Source organism: Taudactylus pleione, unplaced genomic scaffold (genome assembly GCF_031769625.1).
Source record: "Taudactylus pleione unplaced genomic scaffold, aTauple2 ptg000154l, whole genome shotgun sequence".
NCBI lineage: Eukaryota > Metazoa > Chordata > Amphibia > Anura > Myobatrachidae > Taudactylus > Taudactylus pleione.
In genome coordinates this window covers 36,957,103-36,979,136 of record NW_028284556.1, presented here as the reverse complement: position 1 = coordinate 36,979,136, position 22,034 = coordinate 36,957,103, and the positions used below count along the sequence as shown (strand labels likewise).

Genomic DNA, 22,034 nt, shown 5'->3' with positions numbered 1-22,034 from the left:
CCACACAATACTGTTTAGGTGGATATAACTTATTATATATTCCTCTTATACATTCCAACAGACATATGTGGATCTGTGCGGTGAGTCTCAAATCCCTCTTCCCCCCCATCCCACATCTCAGCCGAGTCAGTTCTGGTTTTGGAAATGCAGGGGACAAAAAGAGTAGGGGTACCCTGTATTATCCATGACCAGCATCAAGCTCTTTTTAGTGGGAGAGTGATGCCACAGCCAGGGGAACCCTTTCACCGGGTCCCCCAGCCAAAGCATTACCCCTGACCGCTAGTCAGCCCAGGCCAGGTAGCTGGGGAACACTCTATCAAGGGCACCCCAGGCCTAGGCTGTTAGTCCAGGGCTATCCACTGGGTGGTGGGTGCTGGGTTGATTTTGTTAAGTGCCCCCCCAAAGCACAACCAGCCCTGGGTTTTTCACTGCTAGTCCTGGTTGTAAAAATAAAGGGGACAAATGATGTAAGTGTCCCCTGTATTTAGTACAACCAATACCAGGCTTTTCTGAGCCAGTCCTGGTTGTCAAAATACAGGGGACAAAAGATATAGGGGTACCCTGTATTTAGCACAACCAGCACTGGGCTAAGCAAAGCCAGTCCAGGTTTTGGAAATACAGGGGACAAAAAGAGTAGGCGTCCCCCTGTATTTTCTATAACCAGCACTGAGTTATTTCTAGCAGGGGGATAATGCCACAGCCAGGGGAACCATTTCACCAGGCCCCCTGACCAAAGCATTAGCTCTGACCGATGGTCAGTCCAGGCCGGGGATCCCTGGGGTGCATGGGACCCACCCAATAAAGGGTTCCCATGTAGTACACCTGCAATAGAAATCTTAAAATAAAAACATTACACCAATTGTTTTAATAAACTATTTTGCTGCAGCTTTACCATGGGGGCGGCAGTCTTTAAGCAATATTACTTTGACAACGCCCAACCAGGACTTCCCCGGCATCTTCCGTCTTCAGGAGCTCTTCACTGCTCCTCCTCTGCCATCGGACTGACACCCACTGCCTCATGCTAGCTTATATAAGCCAGCATAAAGGAGTGGGACAAAGATGCGGCCAGCCATGATTGGCTCTGTGCGGCCATCTTGAATTTAAAAAATGACGCCACGATAGATTTTTGAAATGAGAAGACCGCCCCACCACCTCCCGCTGCCAAGCTCTGCATCCTGCACGAAGCCTGTTGTGTCTCATCTTCATGCCCGCTGCATCACACCGCCACCATTCTTGCTGCATCCCGCAGCAGTGGTGGACAGTGCGGGTGGCCAGGTCTCTGCAGCCACTAACACCCACTACCTCCGACGTGTTCTGCCACCGCTAATGCCTGCAAAGTACAGCCATCTTAGTGCACCCAAGTGAAGCCCACTGTACACCCCCTGCAGGAGGCCACCTACTGAGCATGCACAGCAAGCTGAAGCACCCTACCTCTATAATGGGGCATTTGTGGGCTAATAGTTAAAAAACTGTAACTTTCTCAATTGCCTGAACCTCAAAAGCACTGACACTGGAACAAGAGCTACCTAATAAAACAAACTCCATCTCTTTATTCCTCCACTCTCCTGAGTTATGCCTTCCTAAAAATCCCTCATAGACTAAAGCAAAAAAGTGGTCCTACCTGAAAGTGGCAGAAAAAACTGACAGTTTAAACTTGTTCCCAAGTACTAATTTTTTATTTTATTGCGCTGAAATTTGGCATGCAGCACTGTCAATGCCAAATTTCAGCGCAGTAGCTGCCCTTAAACACAATGCCACCCTCTCAGGAATTATCTATGGGAAAATTCTGGTTATTTGATTCAGCATTAATATAAGGGCACGACTGTTATATGTATGTTTGTATGGTGTGTGTATATATATATATGTGTGTGTATATGTGTGTATATATATTTTAAACACACACACACATATACATGACATTTTTTTTACATGAACATATGGAAATCCAGCGTTTGCCCTTAAAAAGTACCCCCCATGCTATACCACCTCCCTAGAGTCCATGTGTAAAAAAACATGGGGTTCACAGAAATTAACATTTCACAACAACCCCTATGTGATGTGCAGAAAGAGATGCATGACAACACAAAAGAGGAAGAATCAACTTTTGGCCACCTCTTCTGTATTTTTGTGCTTTTAAATTACATTTACTTCTATAATGGGTCTTTAATAACTCCTTGTCATATATAGACATACACATTGTTTATTTGCACTACAACTTTTTATGGCTAAAGGGTATATTTAGCATCTGGAAAAACCATGCAGGAATGGTAGTTTCCACAAGGTTTTAGCATGGGGGAAATTTAACAAAACCTGAACCCATATAACATCAGGAATATCTCTTGTGCTAGGCTACCTAACATTGCAGTCCCCATTATTATCAATGGCAATTATGGTTTAACTCAAATTTGGAGTTCGCTAGGTTATCTGATGCTATCTTTAGATGCCGTTAGCTAATGTAAGCCTATGGAGATTTTTTGCCCAGCATTCTCCAAACTTCTTCCCACTCAAGTATTTTCAAAATTATACTTCTCATACACAGCCTTATGACAGCACATGCACAGTTTTAGACCAGTTTTAGGCAGTACAATAACAGCACTATCTTCTTGCCATACAAACAAGAAGATAATGATTCCGCACAGGACAAAAAATACCAGTGTGTGTGTGTGTGTGTGTGTGTGTGTGTATGTGTATGTGTGTGTATATATATATATACACAATATATATATATATATATATATATATAGTGTGTGTATATGTATATATTTATATATATATATATATTATAAAATATAATTTGCTAACCATCAAATTTGATAGTGATGGCAATTATTAATGTAGAATAGATGAATTTAGATGACTAACAGGAATTGAACAGCCATGACAAACTTCTATTGAAGCCACTTTCCCATCAAGGGTTTCATGATAAATTGCCCTGAAAAGTCTGTATCATTATGATATGGAGCTGTAAGGAATGCTACTTTTTGCGGCCCCACTGCCACCAATGAGAAATAGACCCCTTTTACTAAAGATAACTTGCATTGCCATACCTGAGAGGTATGGAAGGATTTTCTCTGCTATTCCTCTTACATGGTCAAAAGATTTAGACCTGTGGTTCTTAAATCCAGTCCTCAAACACCACCAACCAGTCATGTTTTGTGGATGTCTTTCATCATGCACAGATGAGTTAACTATTCTGGGTCAGTAATTATCAGACCTGCTTCCACAAGCTGAAATCCTCAAAACATGACTTTTTCGGAAATCTTGAGGGCTACGATTAAGAACCACTGATCTATGGAAAAGTTATTTGGTCAGGACCACACATTGCTTTTGGCCATGCAATATGATTATATTTGACCTTTTAATCAAAAATATAGTAACTAAAAAAGGAAATAAGAAAATACACACACACACACACAAACACACACACACACACACACACACACACACACACACACACACACACACACACACACGTTTTGAATTCACCATGTTGCAGATAATGCAAGGTCCCACTAAGGTGAAACTGCTTTTGAAGAGTAAATTAACTCTGTTTTACTACACATAAAACAACAGATCCTACAATAGCCAATCCTGTCATATAAATGCTTGTCTTGAACAGTTTCTTATGCATATGTGATCATCATCATGTATAAATAGACAGGAGGCTGCCAGTGTACTGAAATATAGATTGCATAACTTAATAAGTGAGTATCAATTTCTGACTTTAAGGATCCTCTAAGTGTGCACTGCAAAGTGAAACTGCTTTTATAAGTAAGTTTCACACTTTGACCTCCAGTAAGCCTGTACTGATTTCTGGTATAGGAAGTTACTAGATCTGTGTGTTTCTGTTCTTCTATATGGTCACGGAGCATTAAAGAAATGAAAGAACATTTAAGTATTTTTATGGCAAAATCAAGAAGGCACATACAAGTATAATTGAATAACAGCTAAATTACAGTATAATGTTACAATAGCTTTTTATTCCTTGTCCTGTGCTTTGTTTAAAAGTGATAATCTGAAGTGAAGACTCTAAACTGTTAATATTAATTTTTGTTTGAATACCTTTTGGCCGACAGACAATGTGGAATACTTTACGATCAATACTTACAGTGGAACCTGTAGTTTTCCTTTTTATGACCGGAATATTTCTGCAAACTCCAGCCTATCAACAGCTGATATTAAACAAGGTAAGCTGAAACTGTTTTGTACTTTAGATTCTTAAGAGAAGTGTTATGCTGAGTTCTGCTATCAGTATATATTCAACTTTGTGCTTTTTGTTTAACTACTTTAAGGAATTGCTGACATGTTCAGTATATGTCTGACAAGGACATAAGCTTTAGGAACATTTTAGCAAAGTAATTATATCACTATTGTCATGCTCTTTTCATGCATTATTTACCGGCGCTTATAGTGCACAAGAAATAGGCTGTTCTGTGTTCTAAAATTGAAATAAAGCATTACAATAGTAGAACCCATGAGAATTGCAAAATTCACTATGATTTGACCTATTATACATTTATTAATGTGTGAAATGCAACAATGTTGATTAAAATTAACTTTCAGTTTATTGTTTTACTAAATATTAAAAAGCGAATGTCTACTTATTTTTTTATTTTTTCTTTAACATTAATATTCCCCAGACCAAAACATTAGGAGTCCTTTAGAAACAGAATCTTGGGTATTCCAATGTGTCTGTACAAGTGCAAGTTTGTCTACTGCTACACCACGCTTTTCATGGTGTATGGACAGTCTTTTAAAACAACCTCTTAAAACAATCTACACTGCAGTGGAAATGTAATAACCTGTGAGATGCAGGCATTGGCAAAATTTATACAAGTTTGCCTTTTTTTTTTAAAGTGGCAATCATATAAAAGGAAAAACAGGCAGACACGCAGGGATCTAGTCAATGCCTGCAACTATTACATTTCCCCCTGAGACAACGGATTGGTCAGCAGACTGATCCACTGTCAGAGTGGCTGATTAATAATCTATAAACACTTACCAATGGCTGCTCAATATGTCTGGGATGACATTACTTACAACTGGACGGGCATTGGAGTTTGCCCGACCAGTTGTGATGTCCATGTCAATGGTCCCTGCAGCCAGATTCAGCGGGTCGTCAGTTCACACTGCAAAACATGCAGATATATTGGCATCAGCTGTGCTGCAGGGCTGACCTAATATGTCTCTGAACAATGTCATTCACAGATCTATCTTGTGTACACACCAGCATATCTGCTACCGATATTTCCTTCATAAAATTAATGAACAATCTGAGTGTGTACCCAGATTTAATCTTGCAGGTTTCTGATTGCTCCAGTTGATATCAGGGCAGTTTTTAATACATACAGTAGGAACACAAAGGAGATTCTGCACAGGGCTAGCACATGAAAAAATATATATACAAAAACCAACATTTTCTGTGTCCAATATTGGGAAATATTTCTTATTTTTTATATAAACATTGTTGGCGGTGTTTCCATAAAATAATGTAATGAATAAATGTAGCATAAATCTATCATGCGAAGAATCAGGGAAGAGAAAAGAAAATACTCCATTTTGGGGTACACTTGTGAAAAATAATCTGTATGGTTAAAACTTAACTTTTAATAATAATTCTTTGTAAAAATTGAGCTAGAGAAAGACTTCATAATATATATATGGAAGGAGTTGTAACAGAAAGAGACTCTTAACAAAACTGTTAAAACAAGTATTAAATATAGAGATTATTGGTAAGGCATATGGATCATTACCAAGTGACCAGAGAAAAATGGCAAAATATAAAAATGATAATATGACTCAAACAACACATTATTTTAGGATAGTTCCTACTTACTGTTGTCAATTGCTGTCTATTGGCAAAATACACAAAAAATATATATCTGTTTCTACAATATTATATCATATATTTTATTTTGTGTATGCATGGAAGCATATAAATATATATTATCACGGGTACCTATGGAGATAAAATACCACTAGGAAGAGATAACATTGTACATTAGTAATTCCCTGTATGTAACACTAACTGAAGTACACTGCATTGCCTAGGTTTAAATCTTCAAGTTATAAAGTTATCAATGAGTTGGATGTAACTGTTAACATCTTAAAAATAATTAGCAGCTTAGCAGCTCTTCCAACTCACCCATGAGGAATGGTCTGCCTGGCGCACTCCACCATGAGGTCCGACTGGAACCTCAACAACTTCATTAGGCATCCCAGACCAAATTGCCACCCTTCTGTGTAGTTTTCATCAAAATACATCCAGTGGAAGGCCCAGAACAGGCTCCCTGGATCAAAGTTCTGCCCATCGTACACCAACGGGAGGTCAGACTAGGACCCTAGCCCACCTAAAACCTGGCCATGATCCGACTGGACCACCTCGCATTGGTTTCATCCCAGTTGGTGCAGGGGTGTCCGAAAGCATAACTGGATAGACAGTCCAACAAATAGACCAATGAATTATATATATATATATATATATATATATAATGATGCATGCTCAAGTCTTGACTATCAATAAATATCAGACAGAATGAAGGGCATACTGTTCGCAATATAAAATAGTTCTTGAAGTTGTCAGAACCCCACTTGTGTGATGAAAAGTTATACTTTATGTTTCGGAAATACATACAGAGAAAATTACATTTAGGGGTATATTTACTAAAGTGTGAGTTTTAGAGGTGGAAATGGTGCCAGTAGCCACCAATCAGATTCTAGCTATTATATTGTGAAGGTACTAGGAATCTGATTAGTTGCTATGGGCAGCATCTCAACTTCTAAAAACCAGCAACTTAGTAAATATACCCCCTAGTCTGTAATCAGACTCTGAATGTAGCAAATAAACAATAAACCATTCATCTATCTTAAATCCTCTGTTATGCAATATCAGCAGAATAACTTTTTATGACCACTATGTAAAAAAGCATTTACAGGATAATGATCATATCATACTTTGCAACTCTCCCTGATTGTTAGGGAGATTCCCTGAAATCATAGCAATCTCCCTGATTGCACCATACCCTCATCATGTAGGTGTTAGATAATAAAAAAAAACAGAGATATATGCATTCAAATAGGATCATTAATATAAATCCCCTGCATTGGTTATATGGTACAATGATCTACATACATTTTACATACATTTTATGAAAAGTATCAGTGTGTTTTCATCAACAAGTAGATCTTACTACCTGCTTTGGGGCTCACTTACATTTGAATGTAAGTCAGTTTTATGACACGCCTCTCAGATGTAGCAGTACACGCCGACTTTACCCCCGTGCTCATAGGTGCTGCTTTCACAATCTCCCTGAAATGTTTTTTCAAAAGTAGGCAAGTATGGATCACACACAGGATAATTTGTACCTATATACAAAAATCCAGTAATCCTGTTGAATGGTAACAGCATTGTGGCAAGTTAAAGTTAATGAATTTATGAGAGGGTGACCCACAGGTTAGTAGACTGCGAAAAAAAAAAGAAGTCTATTCTGCTGCAGGGAGGCACCTATCGAGACTGCACTGATATCAAGTATTGCAGTGCAGCTCAGGCAGGGTCTCACGCAGTCAGAAAGCATGTAGTGGAGGGAGAAAACAGATAGGTACCTGACAGAGATTAGCAGAGATGCATGTTATATGGTATACAATCGGGAAACCAGCTGCCTTAATACCAACAGCCGGCTTCCCGACTGTTAAAACCCGGTGAGGGTGAAATGCCGGGCATCTAGATGTAGACGCCTGACATTTCCCTGACACTGGGAGACAGGCGCCCGTCATCCAGATCGAAGGGATGCCGAGCACCCCGAGCAGACAGCCTCGGAGGGGGGGAGGGTTAGGTTTACGGCACCCGGGGGGACTTAGGGTTAGGCACCCCCCCGGGAGGGTTAGGGTTAGGCTAGGGGGAGGGATTCCTGTTATACTCCCTGGAGTGCTTCCACAAGCCGGCTGTTTTTAGTACAGTAGATATGTGACACTTGTGTGATCATATTGAATCGAGTGATTACATTGAAGTGCACAGAAAAAGTTTCTCCATCTCTTTATAAGAAGTCACTGTAACGATCTACAGTACATGTGGTGTTCCATTCAGCACGTACTAAACAATGCACTTAAACCACCAAAATCTTAACATCTGCTGGAAGATTTGTACCCAGTAGATAATGCCATCCATGTGCATTATCCCAAGACTGGGTACGCTTGCAGAAACATAGGTGTGTGTCAAGGACACAAAACGGCATCTTTGCTGTGTGTTTGTACTTTAATATAATATAGGACCCATATTATTTTCCCTTATTCTGCTGCATAATTAATGCAGAATGTAACACCACCCGCCCCCAAAAAGGAAGAAAACTATCTTAGATCTTTATTGAAATGAAAGAGTAAAGGGGGTATCCACTAGACGATATTGGCAGGCGATTGCACGATAACGACGTCGTTATCATGCAATCGCCCGCAAATTGGGCATGTAAATGACAAAAATGACCAGCGATGCCCGTGCCCGCTGGTCGTTTTTGCCATCTATCATCGCCCGTAGATGCTGGTCAACCTGATGATCTCCTCAGGTTCAGCATGTACGTTGAGCAATAGAGAGGACCTACTGTTCTCTTCTTGCTGCCGCCGGACCTCTCTGCAATACATGGGAAAGGAAACAGTCACAGCCTGATGACACCAGACACTCACAACATGTGAGTGTCCAGCGTCATCAGGTTGTGACTGTTTGTTTCCCTTCCTGTGTTTTGTAGAGAGGTCCATGTCTTGATCTCATGCTGCCGAGACTGAACGAGTGAACGTTCACTAGATATACAAACAAGAGCCTGATTTCAATGTCGTAATCATGCTCTCGTTTGTATATCTAGTAGTGGATACCCGCCTTAAGGAGAGAGATTGAAGAGCATAGGCTGCTATATTTCTAAACTCAGTTGATGTTAACTGAAATTTTCACAAAATGAAAAACAGCATTTAATATATTAGATTTTCACAGTAAAACTGTACAAAGATTAATTAGAATAACTTGCAAATGATATTATAAATTGAAGTAAATAAAAAAAGAGAAAGTTTGGCATTTCAAAAGTATGTTTTGAATCTCTTATTAGAAATGATAATTTAATGGGCAGAATGTGGCATTATGCAAATTTCTCTCCCTATACACATGTTCCTTGTGCTTGATGAAGATGGCATTTTCTATTCAAACATGTAGCAGTTTGAATAATTCAGTGAATTACATGGGTACTACAGTATTTGCTGGAGTACCTGATACTGTACTAAATGTGATACACTGCCATTGTGATTTTTTTGTTTTATCCTGCATTTAAAAATGTACTTGTTATAGTAGCTTTATGTGAGTTTCTCAATTTGTAAAATCAAATGTAAGATAGTTTAGTGATACAAAGAAAATCTGTAATGTTAAACAGGGTCATTCACATAAAAGGTCAGTTACTGCATGATGATTGCCTGTTCTAGAAGTTACTCTATTGTTAAAACAAACATATATATATATATATATATATATATATATATATATATATATATGAAATATTTTTTTTTTGTAAACTAAAACCCTACTGAAGAGCCAGGCATCTTTTTTTTTTTTTATGCATTGGCACTCAAGGAGGCAATAAAAATAGTACCTTGGATGACATTGGTTCAATAAACTGTACTAATGTAACAACTTTTAAGAATATAATTTAAGTATAAACAGATATTAGGCTACGGGCATCATTTATTTAATTCAATAATACAAAATTTGTAAGGCTTCCATGAGAATGGGTTAAAAATTACCATGAGCATAACTATTTTGCTACAACAATTGATATAGCTTTGAAGACTACTGTATATAGATAATGTTTAAAACCTCATTAGCAGTTGTGGATAAAGGGATACAAAATAAGTTCTACTATCTCCATAAATCCAAACTTGGCTAAAAACAGTTGGTAGGATCTACAGGATTACTGTCAGACTTACCACCATTGTGTGGGTTAAGCAGCAAAAATGGGACACAGAGGTGAGATGGGGGGCCATTGTTGCTGCACATTTTGCAACTTTGTTAATTCTAGTGAAACCATGCCTTAATAGAAGCTTCAGCATGAATGCACAGGCCTTACACATACTCGGAAGCCCAGAGCTGGGGTAACAGGGGGACAGACACATTGCTGGTCCACCTCGGCATATTTTTTAGGTTGCTGTTAAGTTCAGCTACAGTAGCTTTACTCCTGTCCTGGTGTAAAAATGTATCATGGAACAGGAGCAACACAATACTACCGTAGAATTGGAAGTCATGAAACTTCTTCAACATCTCTTTTTAAAGAATGTTAAGGGGTAAGAAGAAGGTGTAAGAAAGGATACTCTAAATCTAAAAAAATGTTTGATAATCTTTAAGAAAACACCTCTAAATAGGACAGGAAAAGTAAATACAGAAAAACGTTAAATAACCAACATGATATACACCACATGCAGTGACAAGGAAAGGGTCAACCTTAGGCCATGGACTTTTTTAGAGAGTAGTGGTCCTGTTACTGTTCTTCATACACTAGAATCACTATTGCAAAAGCCAGGGCCAAACAGTCAGGTATCTTCTATAACCTTGCATGCACCACCTTCATGTTCTGAGTCTACTGTAGATGTGTTGCCTTTAAAAACCGGCAAATCAGTGCACAAGTAAAAACCCCATTAAGGCTGAAGATCAAATTCTGTGTAAACAAACTTCACAGATCCCTGAGGAGAGACTATGGGTGCCCACAAGTGCTATGTGTGAGTCTGACATTTCTAGTTCTGAATTTTCTATCATAGAGAAGCCTTCTTCCACCATTTATGAACCCTTTGCAAATGTGAGGATGAGTAGTAGTAAAAGTGATGATGGATAAGACATATAAATTTAGGATGCTACTGTGGAAGTGCAACAAAATAAGAAGGTTACTTGTGTATCAAACATTAAGAGGTGTTTATGATGAATGTCTTGGACAAGAACAAGCTGATGATAAAATTCAGAAGGATGATTTTGTTTGTGTCAAAGTACATCAGCCACCAGTGGCAGAAGTTCTTGCCAGTGATGAGGAGAAGCACATTTTCAGGCCTGGGCAAAAAACAAACAATAAAGCCACCTCTTCCATGTGGAATTCTTTTTCCCCAAATCCTGACATTTGGCATGGCATCTGTACAATTTGTAGTATGAAAGTAAGTACAGGTACTGTAGGAACATTAACCATCTAGACACCTCCTCCCTATTACAACTTTTGATGCAAGTTCATTCAAATTATTTATCAAAATCTGGAAAATCATATAGAATAATAACAAGCAGTACAGCATCAGCTACCAGCAGATCTCGACACATGCAATCTTCAATGTCAACACCTTCATCACCTCATTAATGATCGGAGATGGTCCAGCATCCAATATGCAAAGGCAAACTGACTCATCATCTACCTGCCATCATCCTGTTGCACAGTGGATCACGAAAGCCATGATGCCTATGTTAGCAGTAGATCTGCATCCAACATCTGCCATCAATGCATCTGGTTTTAGATAATTATTTGAGGTCATCTGCACACGCTATCAAATTCCATATCAATTCTATTTTACCAGAGCAGCAATTTCTCACCTGTAGTGGGACATTAAAAAAAGGTAATTTTTTGCCTAGAAAATGCCATTGTACTGACTATCCACTTAACTACAGATATGTGGACAAGTGGTACTGGTTAAATTAGAGATCTCTTGACTGTGACAGTCCATTAGGTGGGTGTATCACCTTCAGCAGCAGTATCTGACACAACACCAGCTCATTTAAAGGCAGGTTACTCTCTCTATTACCAGCTTAAATAAGAATCATACCGGTGCCAATCTGTTGGACAAACTTGGGGATGTGATAGCAAAATGGCCTACCCCACCAAGACTCTTTTCAGGATTTGTAATTTCTGACAAAGGAGCTAACATTGTATGAGAATTACGACTTGGTGTATATCAACACATATCATTTTTTGCGCACACAATAAACTTGGTGGTTCAAAATTTCATTAAAACAAATTACAGATCCTTACAATAAAATACAATAATATAAATAAACAGATAAAACAATCACTTAACCATTTTCCCAAAAGCCTATAACATCTGGAATCCACAAAACAGTGTTAATTCCACAGATCTAAATTTCCTCACAGCACAGCTTGATATTAGGAAAATATGTATCCTGTAGTTGATTGGCAACAATTCAAACAGGGACATACACTTCATGTGGCTGAAGTTGACCTACGTGGAGATTTTCTTTTTTTTTTTTTCTCATGGACAACTTTAAATGGTCTTTTTGCGTGTCACGGCAAAACTAAGGCCCTCATTCAGAGCCATACGCTCTGAGCAGAGCGCACGCTCTGAATGAGGGCTGGCCTCCATGAGAATGGAGCATCCTCCTGGACGCTCGTATAGCTGTGGGTCACCACCCACAGGCTATACGAGCGTGCAGTTTGATGGGCGCGATGGTCGTGACCATCGCGACCATCGAAACTGTGAGCCGGAGCCTGCGGTTGAGGTTTTCAACTGCAAGCTCCGGAGTGATTTTGGCTCTATCGGAGCCAAAATCACTCCCACTGACATCACTAGTGATGTCAGTGGGCCGGCTTCTGACGGGAGGCGTTCCCATGGGAATGCCCCCGTCAGGGAGGCACGCCCCCAGCACGCCTACCAAAGGGGGCGTGCTGTCAATCAACATCAACAGCACGCCCCCTTTGATCAGACACAACGAGCGAAGGACTTTCCTTCACTCGTCGCGTCTGGCGCATGCGCACGACGGAGCTCCCTCCATCGTGCGCATGCTCAGTCCAGAACATCGACCCACTTGCGAGCGGACAGCCGCTCGCGAGTGGGTCTGAATCAGGCCCTAAATCTTTTCTTGTTGGAGGAAAAATGACTAATGTCATCTACAAGGCAATCCTAGAAGACCCTGTTTAAAAAGACTATCGCCATAAATTAAAAATTTCTCCCATGTAAAGCCGGGATCCTAGTGTGTGTGTGTGTGTGTGTGTGTGTGTGTGTGTATGTATTTTCAATTTGGTCATTAATAAAGGAGTAAAATCTGAAACGTTGGAACCAACAGATATGGAGTGATGTCTTTACTAGTCCAGATGAGTGCCGCTATTGGGAAGATATGAAACTGTTTTATTACAGATGCTGAGCACCCTGTCAGCTTTCATTCTGTGCCATCCTTTGGAGGAGTGTGTATGTGTGTATATATATATATATATATATATATATATATATATATACATACAGCTGGCACTCTACTTCAATATAACAAGTGCCACAGTGCACATTGAACGTAATGCAGGAGTCTCAATAGGCGCCACTCAGCAGACTAAACTTAAAGAAAAACACTAGTTACTTAATGCTCTGTACTAAAACATTTGTTTTTATTAAACAACTGAAATGTTGCAGTACAAAGCATGAAGTAATTAAGTTGAGTCCACTGAGTGCCGCCTATTGGGACTGCTATATATTATACTGGCTGAAGTACCCGGCGTTGCCCATGTATAAATCTTCAAATTATTAAATTTTTTTTAATGTGATTTCATCCAAATCCATCCAGTGAAAGGCCTCCCTGTGTCAAAGTTCTGCCCAGCGTACATCAACAGAAGCTCTGTCTGGGACCTCAACCCTCTTAGTATGTCTTTTGGGATCCAATGTTACCACTGTGAAGTTTTTGTCCAAATTCTCCAGTGGAAGATGCAGAACAGGCTCCTCGGGTAAAGGTTCTGCCCAGCGTATACCAATGTGAAGTCCGGCCGGGACCCTAAATCACCTAAAATCTGGGCAGAATCCAAATGGACTACCTCTCGTGTTTTTCATCCCAATGGGTGCAGCAATGTCCAAATGCATAATTAGACAAACAAACAGACCAATGAATTTTATATATAAGATTTGTCACTTTGTCACATTGTCGCTATGTGGTCTAATAGCTTACTTCTTCTTCAGGGTCCATAGGGTCCACAGATTTTACCTTGGGGTATGTAGTGGAATGATCCATTTCACCAAACAGCTCTTGCTTTGTTGCTCCCAGCATGCATCGGTCCTCCTCCCTATATTCCCCACCCACAGCCACAGGCATTGTATTTTTGTTTGGTGCGTGGCAAGCATCCAGACACACCTGTTATAACCGTAGGACTGCCTAGGCAGTCCCAGGCTTTTTTAATTTCTAATTTACTTAGTTTATTGAACTACCGAGTTTAGCAGTACCAGGTGCTGGTAAAGCCGCAGGTACTTTGACTCCTACTATCTCCGCTGGGGCCTTAAACACCAGTACCACTATATGCCCTGAGGTTCTTTGTGGGCCTCAGCATGGCTTAGCTAGCACCTGTGATGAGGCCCGGACTGCAGGTCTGGCATGGAGAAGACAGGTAAGTGCACAGCAGTCCTAGCATCTGGTGTAGGAGACACATCGGTGCAGCTTAGGGTGATGGCCTCGTGTGATGTGTCCTCACTAAGGTGGCCGGGGCCATTTTGTTGACGCCGGGGATGGGTGGTAAGATGCCCTAGAGTGCACTAGCCAATGTCTTGCTACTGTGAGGTCAGTGTTAGATAGGCACTCCCCCAGCCGCTCCTCCCCCAAACCAGACGCAACTTCTGGGGTGGAGTTTAGCATCTGGATTGCTATATTTGACCACCTCATGGAGAGATGCTCACAGATCGCATTTGTGTACTGCTGTAGCTGATGGTCTCAGAGGTTGGTCAGTCTCCATATATACTTCTTCCTTGGGCATAGTATATAGTACTCTATATCCTGCCATTACCCCTCCGAGGCTCGCTAGTTGATTCAGAGTACAATTTGCAATAGCAATTGTGCATATTTATGCATTGTATGTGACTTTAATGCTAGCTGCTGTATGTACTGCCTTTTTGTTCCAAACTATCAGTTGCACCTGTCACTGTGTTTCTCCTCATCCCTCTGAAAGTTGTGTGGGGGGGGTTCAATTTCATTGATAGGGAGTCACATTGCATTTATGCTGCACACCTTATACCATTTCCACGTTTTTCATGTCTAAAGGTGTAGGTGAGAACGATGATATGCCAGTACTCAGCTCATGTGTGTCTTGTTTGGCAGGCCTATTTGAGCAGGATGTTAATCTGGATGGTTTGTGTAGCCTCTGTTGTAAACTGCTACCAATTCAAGCCAGTACATCTAGAGCTCCAGCACTAGAACCACTCAGGTGGTATCCGGTTTTGTCCCACTTGGTGGACAAAGGCGCAGAAGCGTGGGCTCCGGCTGCTGTATTTTCCCATGCTATGGGGTATTCACAGCAGTTGCATCCTTCCATGAATATGCCCCCATGAATTTCTGTTGGGTTAATTCTACTGCTCACTCTAGTCAGAATATGCCACCGTCTATAGCTCCTCAACAGCCAGAGAGACAGGTGGCGGCAAAGCAGGGGCATAAAAGAGGTTCCTATCAGTTGCCTTATGACGACTCAGACTCCTCTTAAGATTCTGATTCTCAGAGTTTTGGGTCTTACTCAATAGAAGACAACCATTGGTCTCTGGTGGATTTTCCCTCTCTGGTGAGAGCGGTTAGATCTGTCCTTAGTATAAAGGAAGAGGAGACCTCACTGAAAGCCAACGTGGTTTTTAGGCATCAAAAAGTGGCTTAGGACTGTTTCTCTCAGTCTGACGAGTCTTATGTCTGAGGCATGGCATACTCCTGGGAAGCATTTTCAAGCTACAAGGAATATAACCTCTCGGTACCCATTTGCACTTGGTGAGTGTAATAAATGGGAGGTTCCCCCAATAACAGATGCTCATGTCATGAGGTTGATTAGGAGTGCTGCATAACCCATTCTGGCAGCATCCTTTTTAAAGGAGGTTACAGATAAGAAACTTGACAATCATTTGAAATCAATGTTTTCATTATCAGGAGCTAATACCAGAACAGCTACTGTATGACTGTAGCCTGGGTAGCGAAAGCTATGGAGAAATGGATGACAGCTCTGGAGGGTACTATACCTGATGCTACCAGAGAACAGCAGTCTTTTCTCTATCGGATGCGGGAAGCAGCTGTGTATATGAAAGAAGCGGTCATTGACACAGGTATTTTGGCTTCTAGAGTCTCGGCAACATCAGTTGCAGCCCGAAGATCACTTTGGCTAAAAACCTGGAAGGCAGATGCAGGATCCAAGAAGGCTCTTGAATATTTGCCTTTTGCAGGGAAGGTACTGTTTGGACCAGAGCTGGATGACATAATGACTTCTCTGGCAACACCAAAGTAAGCTGAATTGCCATCCACAATTACTGCTAAATTGAGGCAGTTGACAGCTCGGTCCTTTTGCCCACAGAGTAGGGTGAAGGGTCAGTCTTCCTCTAGACAGAGTCAGCCCCCCAGGATACCCCAGCCCAAGAAATCTTGGTCAGGCAAATGTTCTGCCTCCAAGCCAGATAGTAAGTCTACTGTCTGATGGGGCGGGCCTCCCCCTGGGGGGTCTCAGGGTTGGAGGCCGACTCCTACAGTTCTCCCAGGCCTGGTATCGGACAACTACGGATGCCAGGGTTCAAGAGCTGGTCTCTTAGGGTCATACCATAACATTCCTAAGGCATCCCCATCAGACATTTCTGGATAGAAACCTACCTTTAGACCCTAGCAGGGCTTTGGCCTACCAGGAGTCTATTGGGACCCTCCTGAGGTCAGGGGTCATAGTCCCCATCCCTGTGGTGCAACAGGGAAAGGGTTTTATTTGAATGTATTTTTAATTAAAAAACCAAATGGGTCACATCGTTTTATCCTGAATCTGAAGTCTCTCAACAGGTTCATCCATGTGCCAAACTTCCGTATGGAAACCCTACAGTCAATTATGCTTGTGATGGAGCCTGGGAATTTCATGGTATCCCTGGACACTATTGCATGATCCCATCAAAGCTTTCTCAGATTGGCGGTAGATCAACAACATTACCAATTTCAGGCTCTACCCTTTGGTCTAGCCACAGCCCCTTGGGTATTTACCAAGATAATGGCAGTCAATATGGCTCATCCCAGATGACAAGGAGTCGGGATACTGCCATATCTAGATAACCTCCTGATATTGGCTCAATCTCTGGAGATATTACAATGTCATCTGTGGATGACCATTGCCTGCGCACAAGAGCATGGCTGGGTAATCAATTGGGAGAAGATCTTTCTTTCTCCAACTCAGCAGATGGTGCACTTGGGGGCACTGCTGGACTCTCTGGAATAGAGGATTCTTCTACCCAAAGACAAGATTGTGGCTATACAATCTCCTGTGCACAGTCTACTCTGCAGGCAAACAGTGTCAGTTCACTTGGCTATAAAGGTACTGGGCTCCATGGTAGTCACATTTGGCATGGTGGCTTATTCCTAGTTCCACTTCAGGTACCTACAGCATTGGTTTCTGGCTCATTGGGATGGTTGGTATCATTGCATAAAGTCTCAGATGATTTGCATCTCACCAGAGGTTCAGCTCTCCCTTACATGATGGCTGGAGACAGCTCATTTAAACAAGGGTCATCCATTATGGATCCCGGAATGGGTGGTACTCAGCATGGATGCAAGGATGGGGAGTGGTGACAGGTCATCACACCTTTCAGGGAGGGTGGACGGTCCAGGAATGTCACGTGACAATAAATATATTGGAGCTTCGTGCAGTGCACAAAGCAGTCCTACTGGCGCAGGACCTCCTACAAGGTAGGTCTGTCCAGGTTGAGTCTGACAATGTGACAGCAGTGGCCTACATCATCAGTGAGGCACACGAAGTCCAGCAGCCATGAATTAAGTGGCAAAGATTTTGCTTTGGGCAGAATGCCATCTTCCAGCAATCTCGGCAATATTCATCCCAAGTGTACTCAACTGGGAAGTAGACTTCCTAAGTCGCCAAGACATACACACTGGAGAATGGGCTCTTCATCCAGATGTGTTTCAACTCCTGGTGGACAAGTGGGGATTACCAGATGTAGACCTCATGGCATCACATCACAAACACAAGGTCCCCAGGTATGGGTCCAGAACAAGAGATACCTCAGCCATCTTCGTGGATGCTCTGGTGGTTAGGTAGAACTTCAGGTTGGCATACCTGTTTCCTCCAATCTCTCTCCTCCCAAGGGTCATCAGAAAGTTCAAGCAGGAAGACAGCAGGATAAAACTGATAGCTCCTTCCTGGCCCAGGAGGCACTGGTTCTCTAACCTGACATGTCTGTCCATAGACAGTCCACTTCCACTGCCTCTATGGGCGGATCTGCTAGTGCAGGGACCCTGCCTATATCAGGATTTACTTCATCTGACTTTGATAGCATGGATGTTGAGTCTGCCATCCTCAATGCCAAGGGTTTTTCAGCCTCTGCGATTCAGACAATGCTGAGGGCAAGGAAGCCTGCCTCCACCTACATCTATTACATAATTTGGCATTCATTTTTTCTTTGGTGTGCGCACAGAAAATGTGACTCTAACATTTTCAAGGTAGCAAGAATTCTTGCTTTTATTCATGCAGGATTAGACCTAGGTCTTTGCCTGGCTACCTAGAGACTTCAGGTTTGTGAATTATCAGTTTTGTTCAAATACAGGATTGTCCCTCTGCTGGAAGTTAGGATATTCTTGCAGGGGGTTCTCTGGCTGCATCCTCCATTTGTCCCTCCGGTGGCATCGTGGGATTTGACTTTGTTTCTCAGGACATTGCAGGCGGCTCCCTTTGAGCCTTTGGATATGGTGGACAAAAGACTGTTGACAGCAAATACCCCTTTTCTCATCGCTATCGCCTCATCTCATAGAGTTGTCATGTCATTCTCCTTATTTGATTTTCCATCAAAATAGAGCTGTCCTCCATACTTAGGTGGGTTACCGTCCAAAGTTGGTTTCCTGTTTCCATATAACTGAGGCGATTGTAGTTCCAGACTTTCAGTCTTCAGACCTGTGGTTCAAGCTTTTTGTATTTACATGGATCGTATTGGCTCCATCCGGAATTCAGACTCATTGTTTTTGTTATATGCTACTTATATACATACATGCATACATACATACATACATATTTGCATACATACTGTGATAGGATCACTGGTAAAGTGGTCTGTGGCAGGTACATTTGTCCCAGATTCCTGTCTTTTTTGTGTTTTAAACTCCCAGGAGAAAGTCTGCAGTGTAGCAGGCTTGAGTTTCGGTTTTTTGAAAAGCCGGTTTGGGACCTGGGGGTTGTGGGTGAGAGAGAGGGAGGGCTCCACCCATGGCCACTCCAGGTTTTGGTTCTCGCAGCCTGGTAACAGGTTGTTAGGGTTTCCACCTGAGAGTGGCCAATATAAGCCTAGTGTGTTGAGGCCTGATTGTCTCACCTGGGAGAGCAGACAGGGAGTTTGCTCAGAGACACTTGGAAAACCTATCTGTGAGTACTGTGCTGTGCTTTGTTGCTGGCGAGGGCATTAGGCCCTGCCAGGTTCTGGTAGTGAGGGAACCACCTGTGAAGTTAGTGCCCCGACAGGGCTAGGATTTATGTTTATGTTTTCTTTGTTATTTCTGACATTTGTACAATAAAGATTGGCGCCGACCAGCTTGTACTCGCATCCAGACTGGTGTGCTGCTTCCCTGCTGCTGTGTGTGTGTAAGGAAGGAGTCCCCTACCCAGGAGAGGGACCTCCTATTCTGACTGTGTCACAATATGGTGGAGAATGCGGGCACCCACACACACTGAAGTTGCAGCAAGAGGAAAACTTTCCGTTTAAAAATGAAAGGGACATACACCTAATTTGTGAGTGTGGAAATAACGCTGTGTCCTTGGGGTCCCATAGAGGAGGCGTCAGCCAATGCTCAGAGAGGCAAGGTTCAGATTCCAACCTACACCCCAGTACAAAATGGAGGACATTATTAAAGCCTTGCTCCAAGCTACAGCAGCTCAGCAGGAGACAAACAAACTTCAGCAGGAATCTACCATTGCTCAGCAGGAAGCTACAGCAGCTGAGCAGGAATCTACCAGGGCTCAGCAGGAATCTACCAGGGTGCAACTGTTGGCCTTGGAGACAGCCCAGAGGCAACAACAGGTCGCCATTGAGGAAACCCGCCAGGCCTTAGTGGAAAACAGCCAGGCCATAAGAGAGGTGGTACAGCACCTGGTCGCCCGGCCCAGAGATGTTACTACTGGTCCTCCCACTACCACTCACTCCGTACGAGCCAGTCACTTCCTCCAAAAGATGACTTCGGGCGATGATGTGGAGGCCTATCTTGCCGCATTTGAAAGAACGGCCGAGAGGGAGAGTTGGCCCAAGGAGCAGTGGGCAAGTCTGGTGGCACCTTTTTTGTCTGGGGAGCCACAAAAGGCCTATTTTGACTTATGCCTGGCTGATGCCAAGGACTATAAAAAACTAAAACATGAGATCCTAACTCGCTTGGGAGTCACCACCTTTGTTCGTGCCCAACGGGTCCACCGCTGGGAGTTCCATATGGACAAGCCTCCACATTCGCAGATGCATGACCTCGTCCATCTGTCCTCAAAATGGCTACAGCCCAAGACGCTGACGGGACCACAGATCGTGGAAAGGGTCGTGATGGACTGGTACCTGCGATTGTTACCTGCGACTCTGCGCAAGTGGGTGAGCCATGCAGACCCTAAGTCCGCGGACCAGTTGGTCGAGCTGTTGGAGAGGTACGTGGCGGCTGAGGAGCTGATGAGTATGCCCCACCGAGCCCCGATGGTGCACCGGCGAAATCCCACAGACACTGGTAAGACTGTTCCAGGGGAGAAGGGCAGTGGAATGTACCTAAGACTGAGGGTGTAGAACCTGGAGACAGGCCTGGCAGGCCGGGAAGGTTCTTGCCTCGTAAATGACTAGACATTAATATGACTCAGTGTTTCTGATGTGGTGGCCTCGGCCATATTGCCGCTAATTGTGCACTTACAACTGAACCTATGCAATATGATACTGCTCATGTCTACCGCAGGGGGTCTTTCTTTGCACAGATAGCCTGTACGGCTGACCGGCAGGCTGTGACTGATAAGCACATGTGTGTACTCACTGTAGATGGCAACCGAGTAGAGGCACTGTTAGACTCTGGTAGCTTGGTGACACTTATAAAAGCTGAGCTGGTGAACCCCTTGAGGCGTAAGGGGAAAACTGTTGGTGTGACCTGCATACATGGGGATACTTGATATTATGTTACTGCCGAGGTGAACATTGAGACACCATGTGGTTCTGCTATAGTTTCTGTGGGTTTGGTGCCTGGTCTGATGTGCAATGCAATATTGGGGAGAGACTTTGCTCACTTCTGGAAGTTGTGGGAAAGTCGTTTTGTTCCAGAAGTGAACAACCCCGATCTATTTGAGAAGGTTGTCGATGTAGTGGAGGAGGGAGTTTCTTCTGAGTCAGAGTTATTCCCTTTTTCTACTATGATTGGCGAACTAGAGAATGCGGAGCGTGACGGTGGTCCGCCAACTGATGTGCCTCCCATTGAGGTGGGAAGTGTTGTTGGGCCAGTTGATCGTCTGCCTGATTTAGAGGTCAGAAGAGAGGTCTTTGAGGTGGAGCAGTTGAATGACCCTACTTTGGTAAAAGCCAGGGAGAATGTAAAAGTAGTTGATGGTAAACCCATAGACCCTGATAGTCCTTTGTCCTATCCCCACATGGTAATGTGTCAGGATTTGTTATATCAGGTGACTAAGAAGGGGGAAGATGTTGTGGAAGAACTAATAGTTCCCAAAGCCTACAGAAGAACAGTGTTGGATCTGGCCCATGGTCATATAATGGCAGGCCATCTAGGGGTAGAGAAAACCACTGAGCGAATAATGCAGAGGTTTTTCTGGCCCGGCCTTCATAAAGAGGTATCTGACTTTTGCGTATCCTGCCCTGTGTGTCAGTATCATGCTCCCGGACCACGTTTTAAGGGTCCACTAGTTCCATTGCCTATTGTAGAGGTGCCAATAGTGAGAGAGCACCTGAAACAGGCTCAACAAGCACAGCAGAGGGTATACAACCGTAATACTCGGTTACGCAGCTTTGCTCCTGGGGACAGAGTGTTAGTGTTGGTTCCCACTGTGGAAAATAAATTTTTGTTCAAATGGCAAGGCCCCTTTGAAATCTTAGAAAGA

At 42.7% G+C, this 22,034-nt stretch overlaps 1 protein-coding gene across 6 annotated transcripts in view; it reads left to right on the top strand.

The window, feature by feature from the left end:
- Window positions 1-22,034, top strand: part of LOC148522165 (proton-coupled folate transporter-like) — a 549,361-nt gene that overhangs the window by 113,367 nt on the left and 413,960 nt on the right. For all 6 annotated transcript variants that reach the window (XM_088474522.1, XM_088474521.1, XM_088474518.1 and 3 more), the window contains one exon: window positions 4,077-4,187. In XM_088474522.1, coding sequence (XP_088330648.1) covers window positions 4,080-4,187 — 108 coding nt within the window. In that variant the 5' untranslated portion in view covers window positions 4,077-4,079. The remainder of the gene's footprint in view (window positions 1-4,076; window positions 4,188-22,034) is intronic.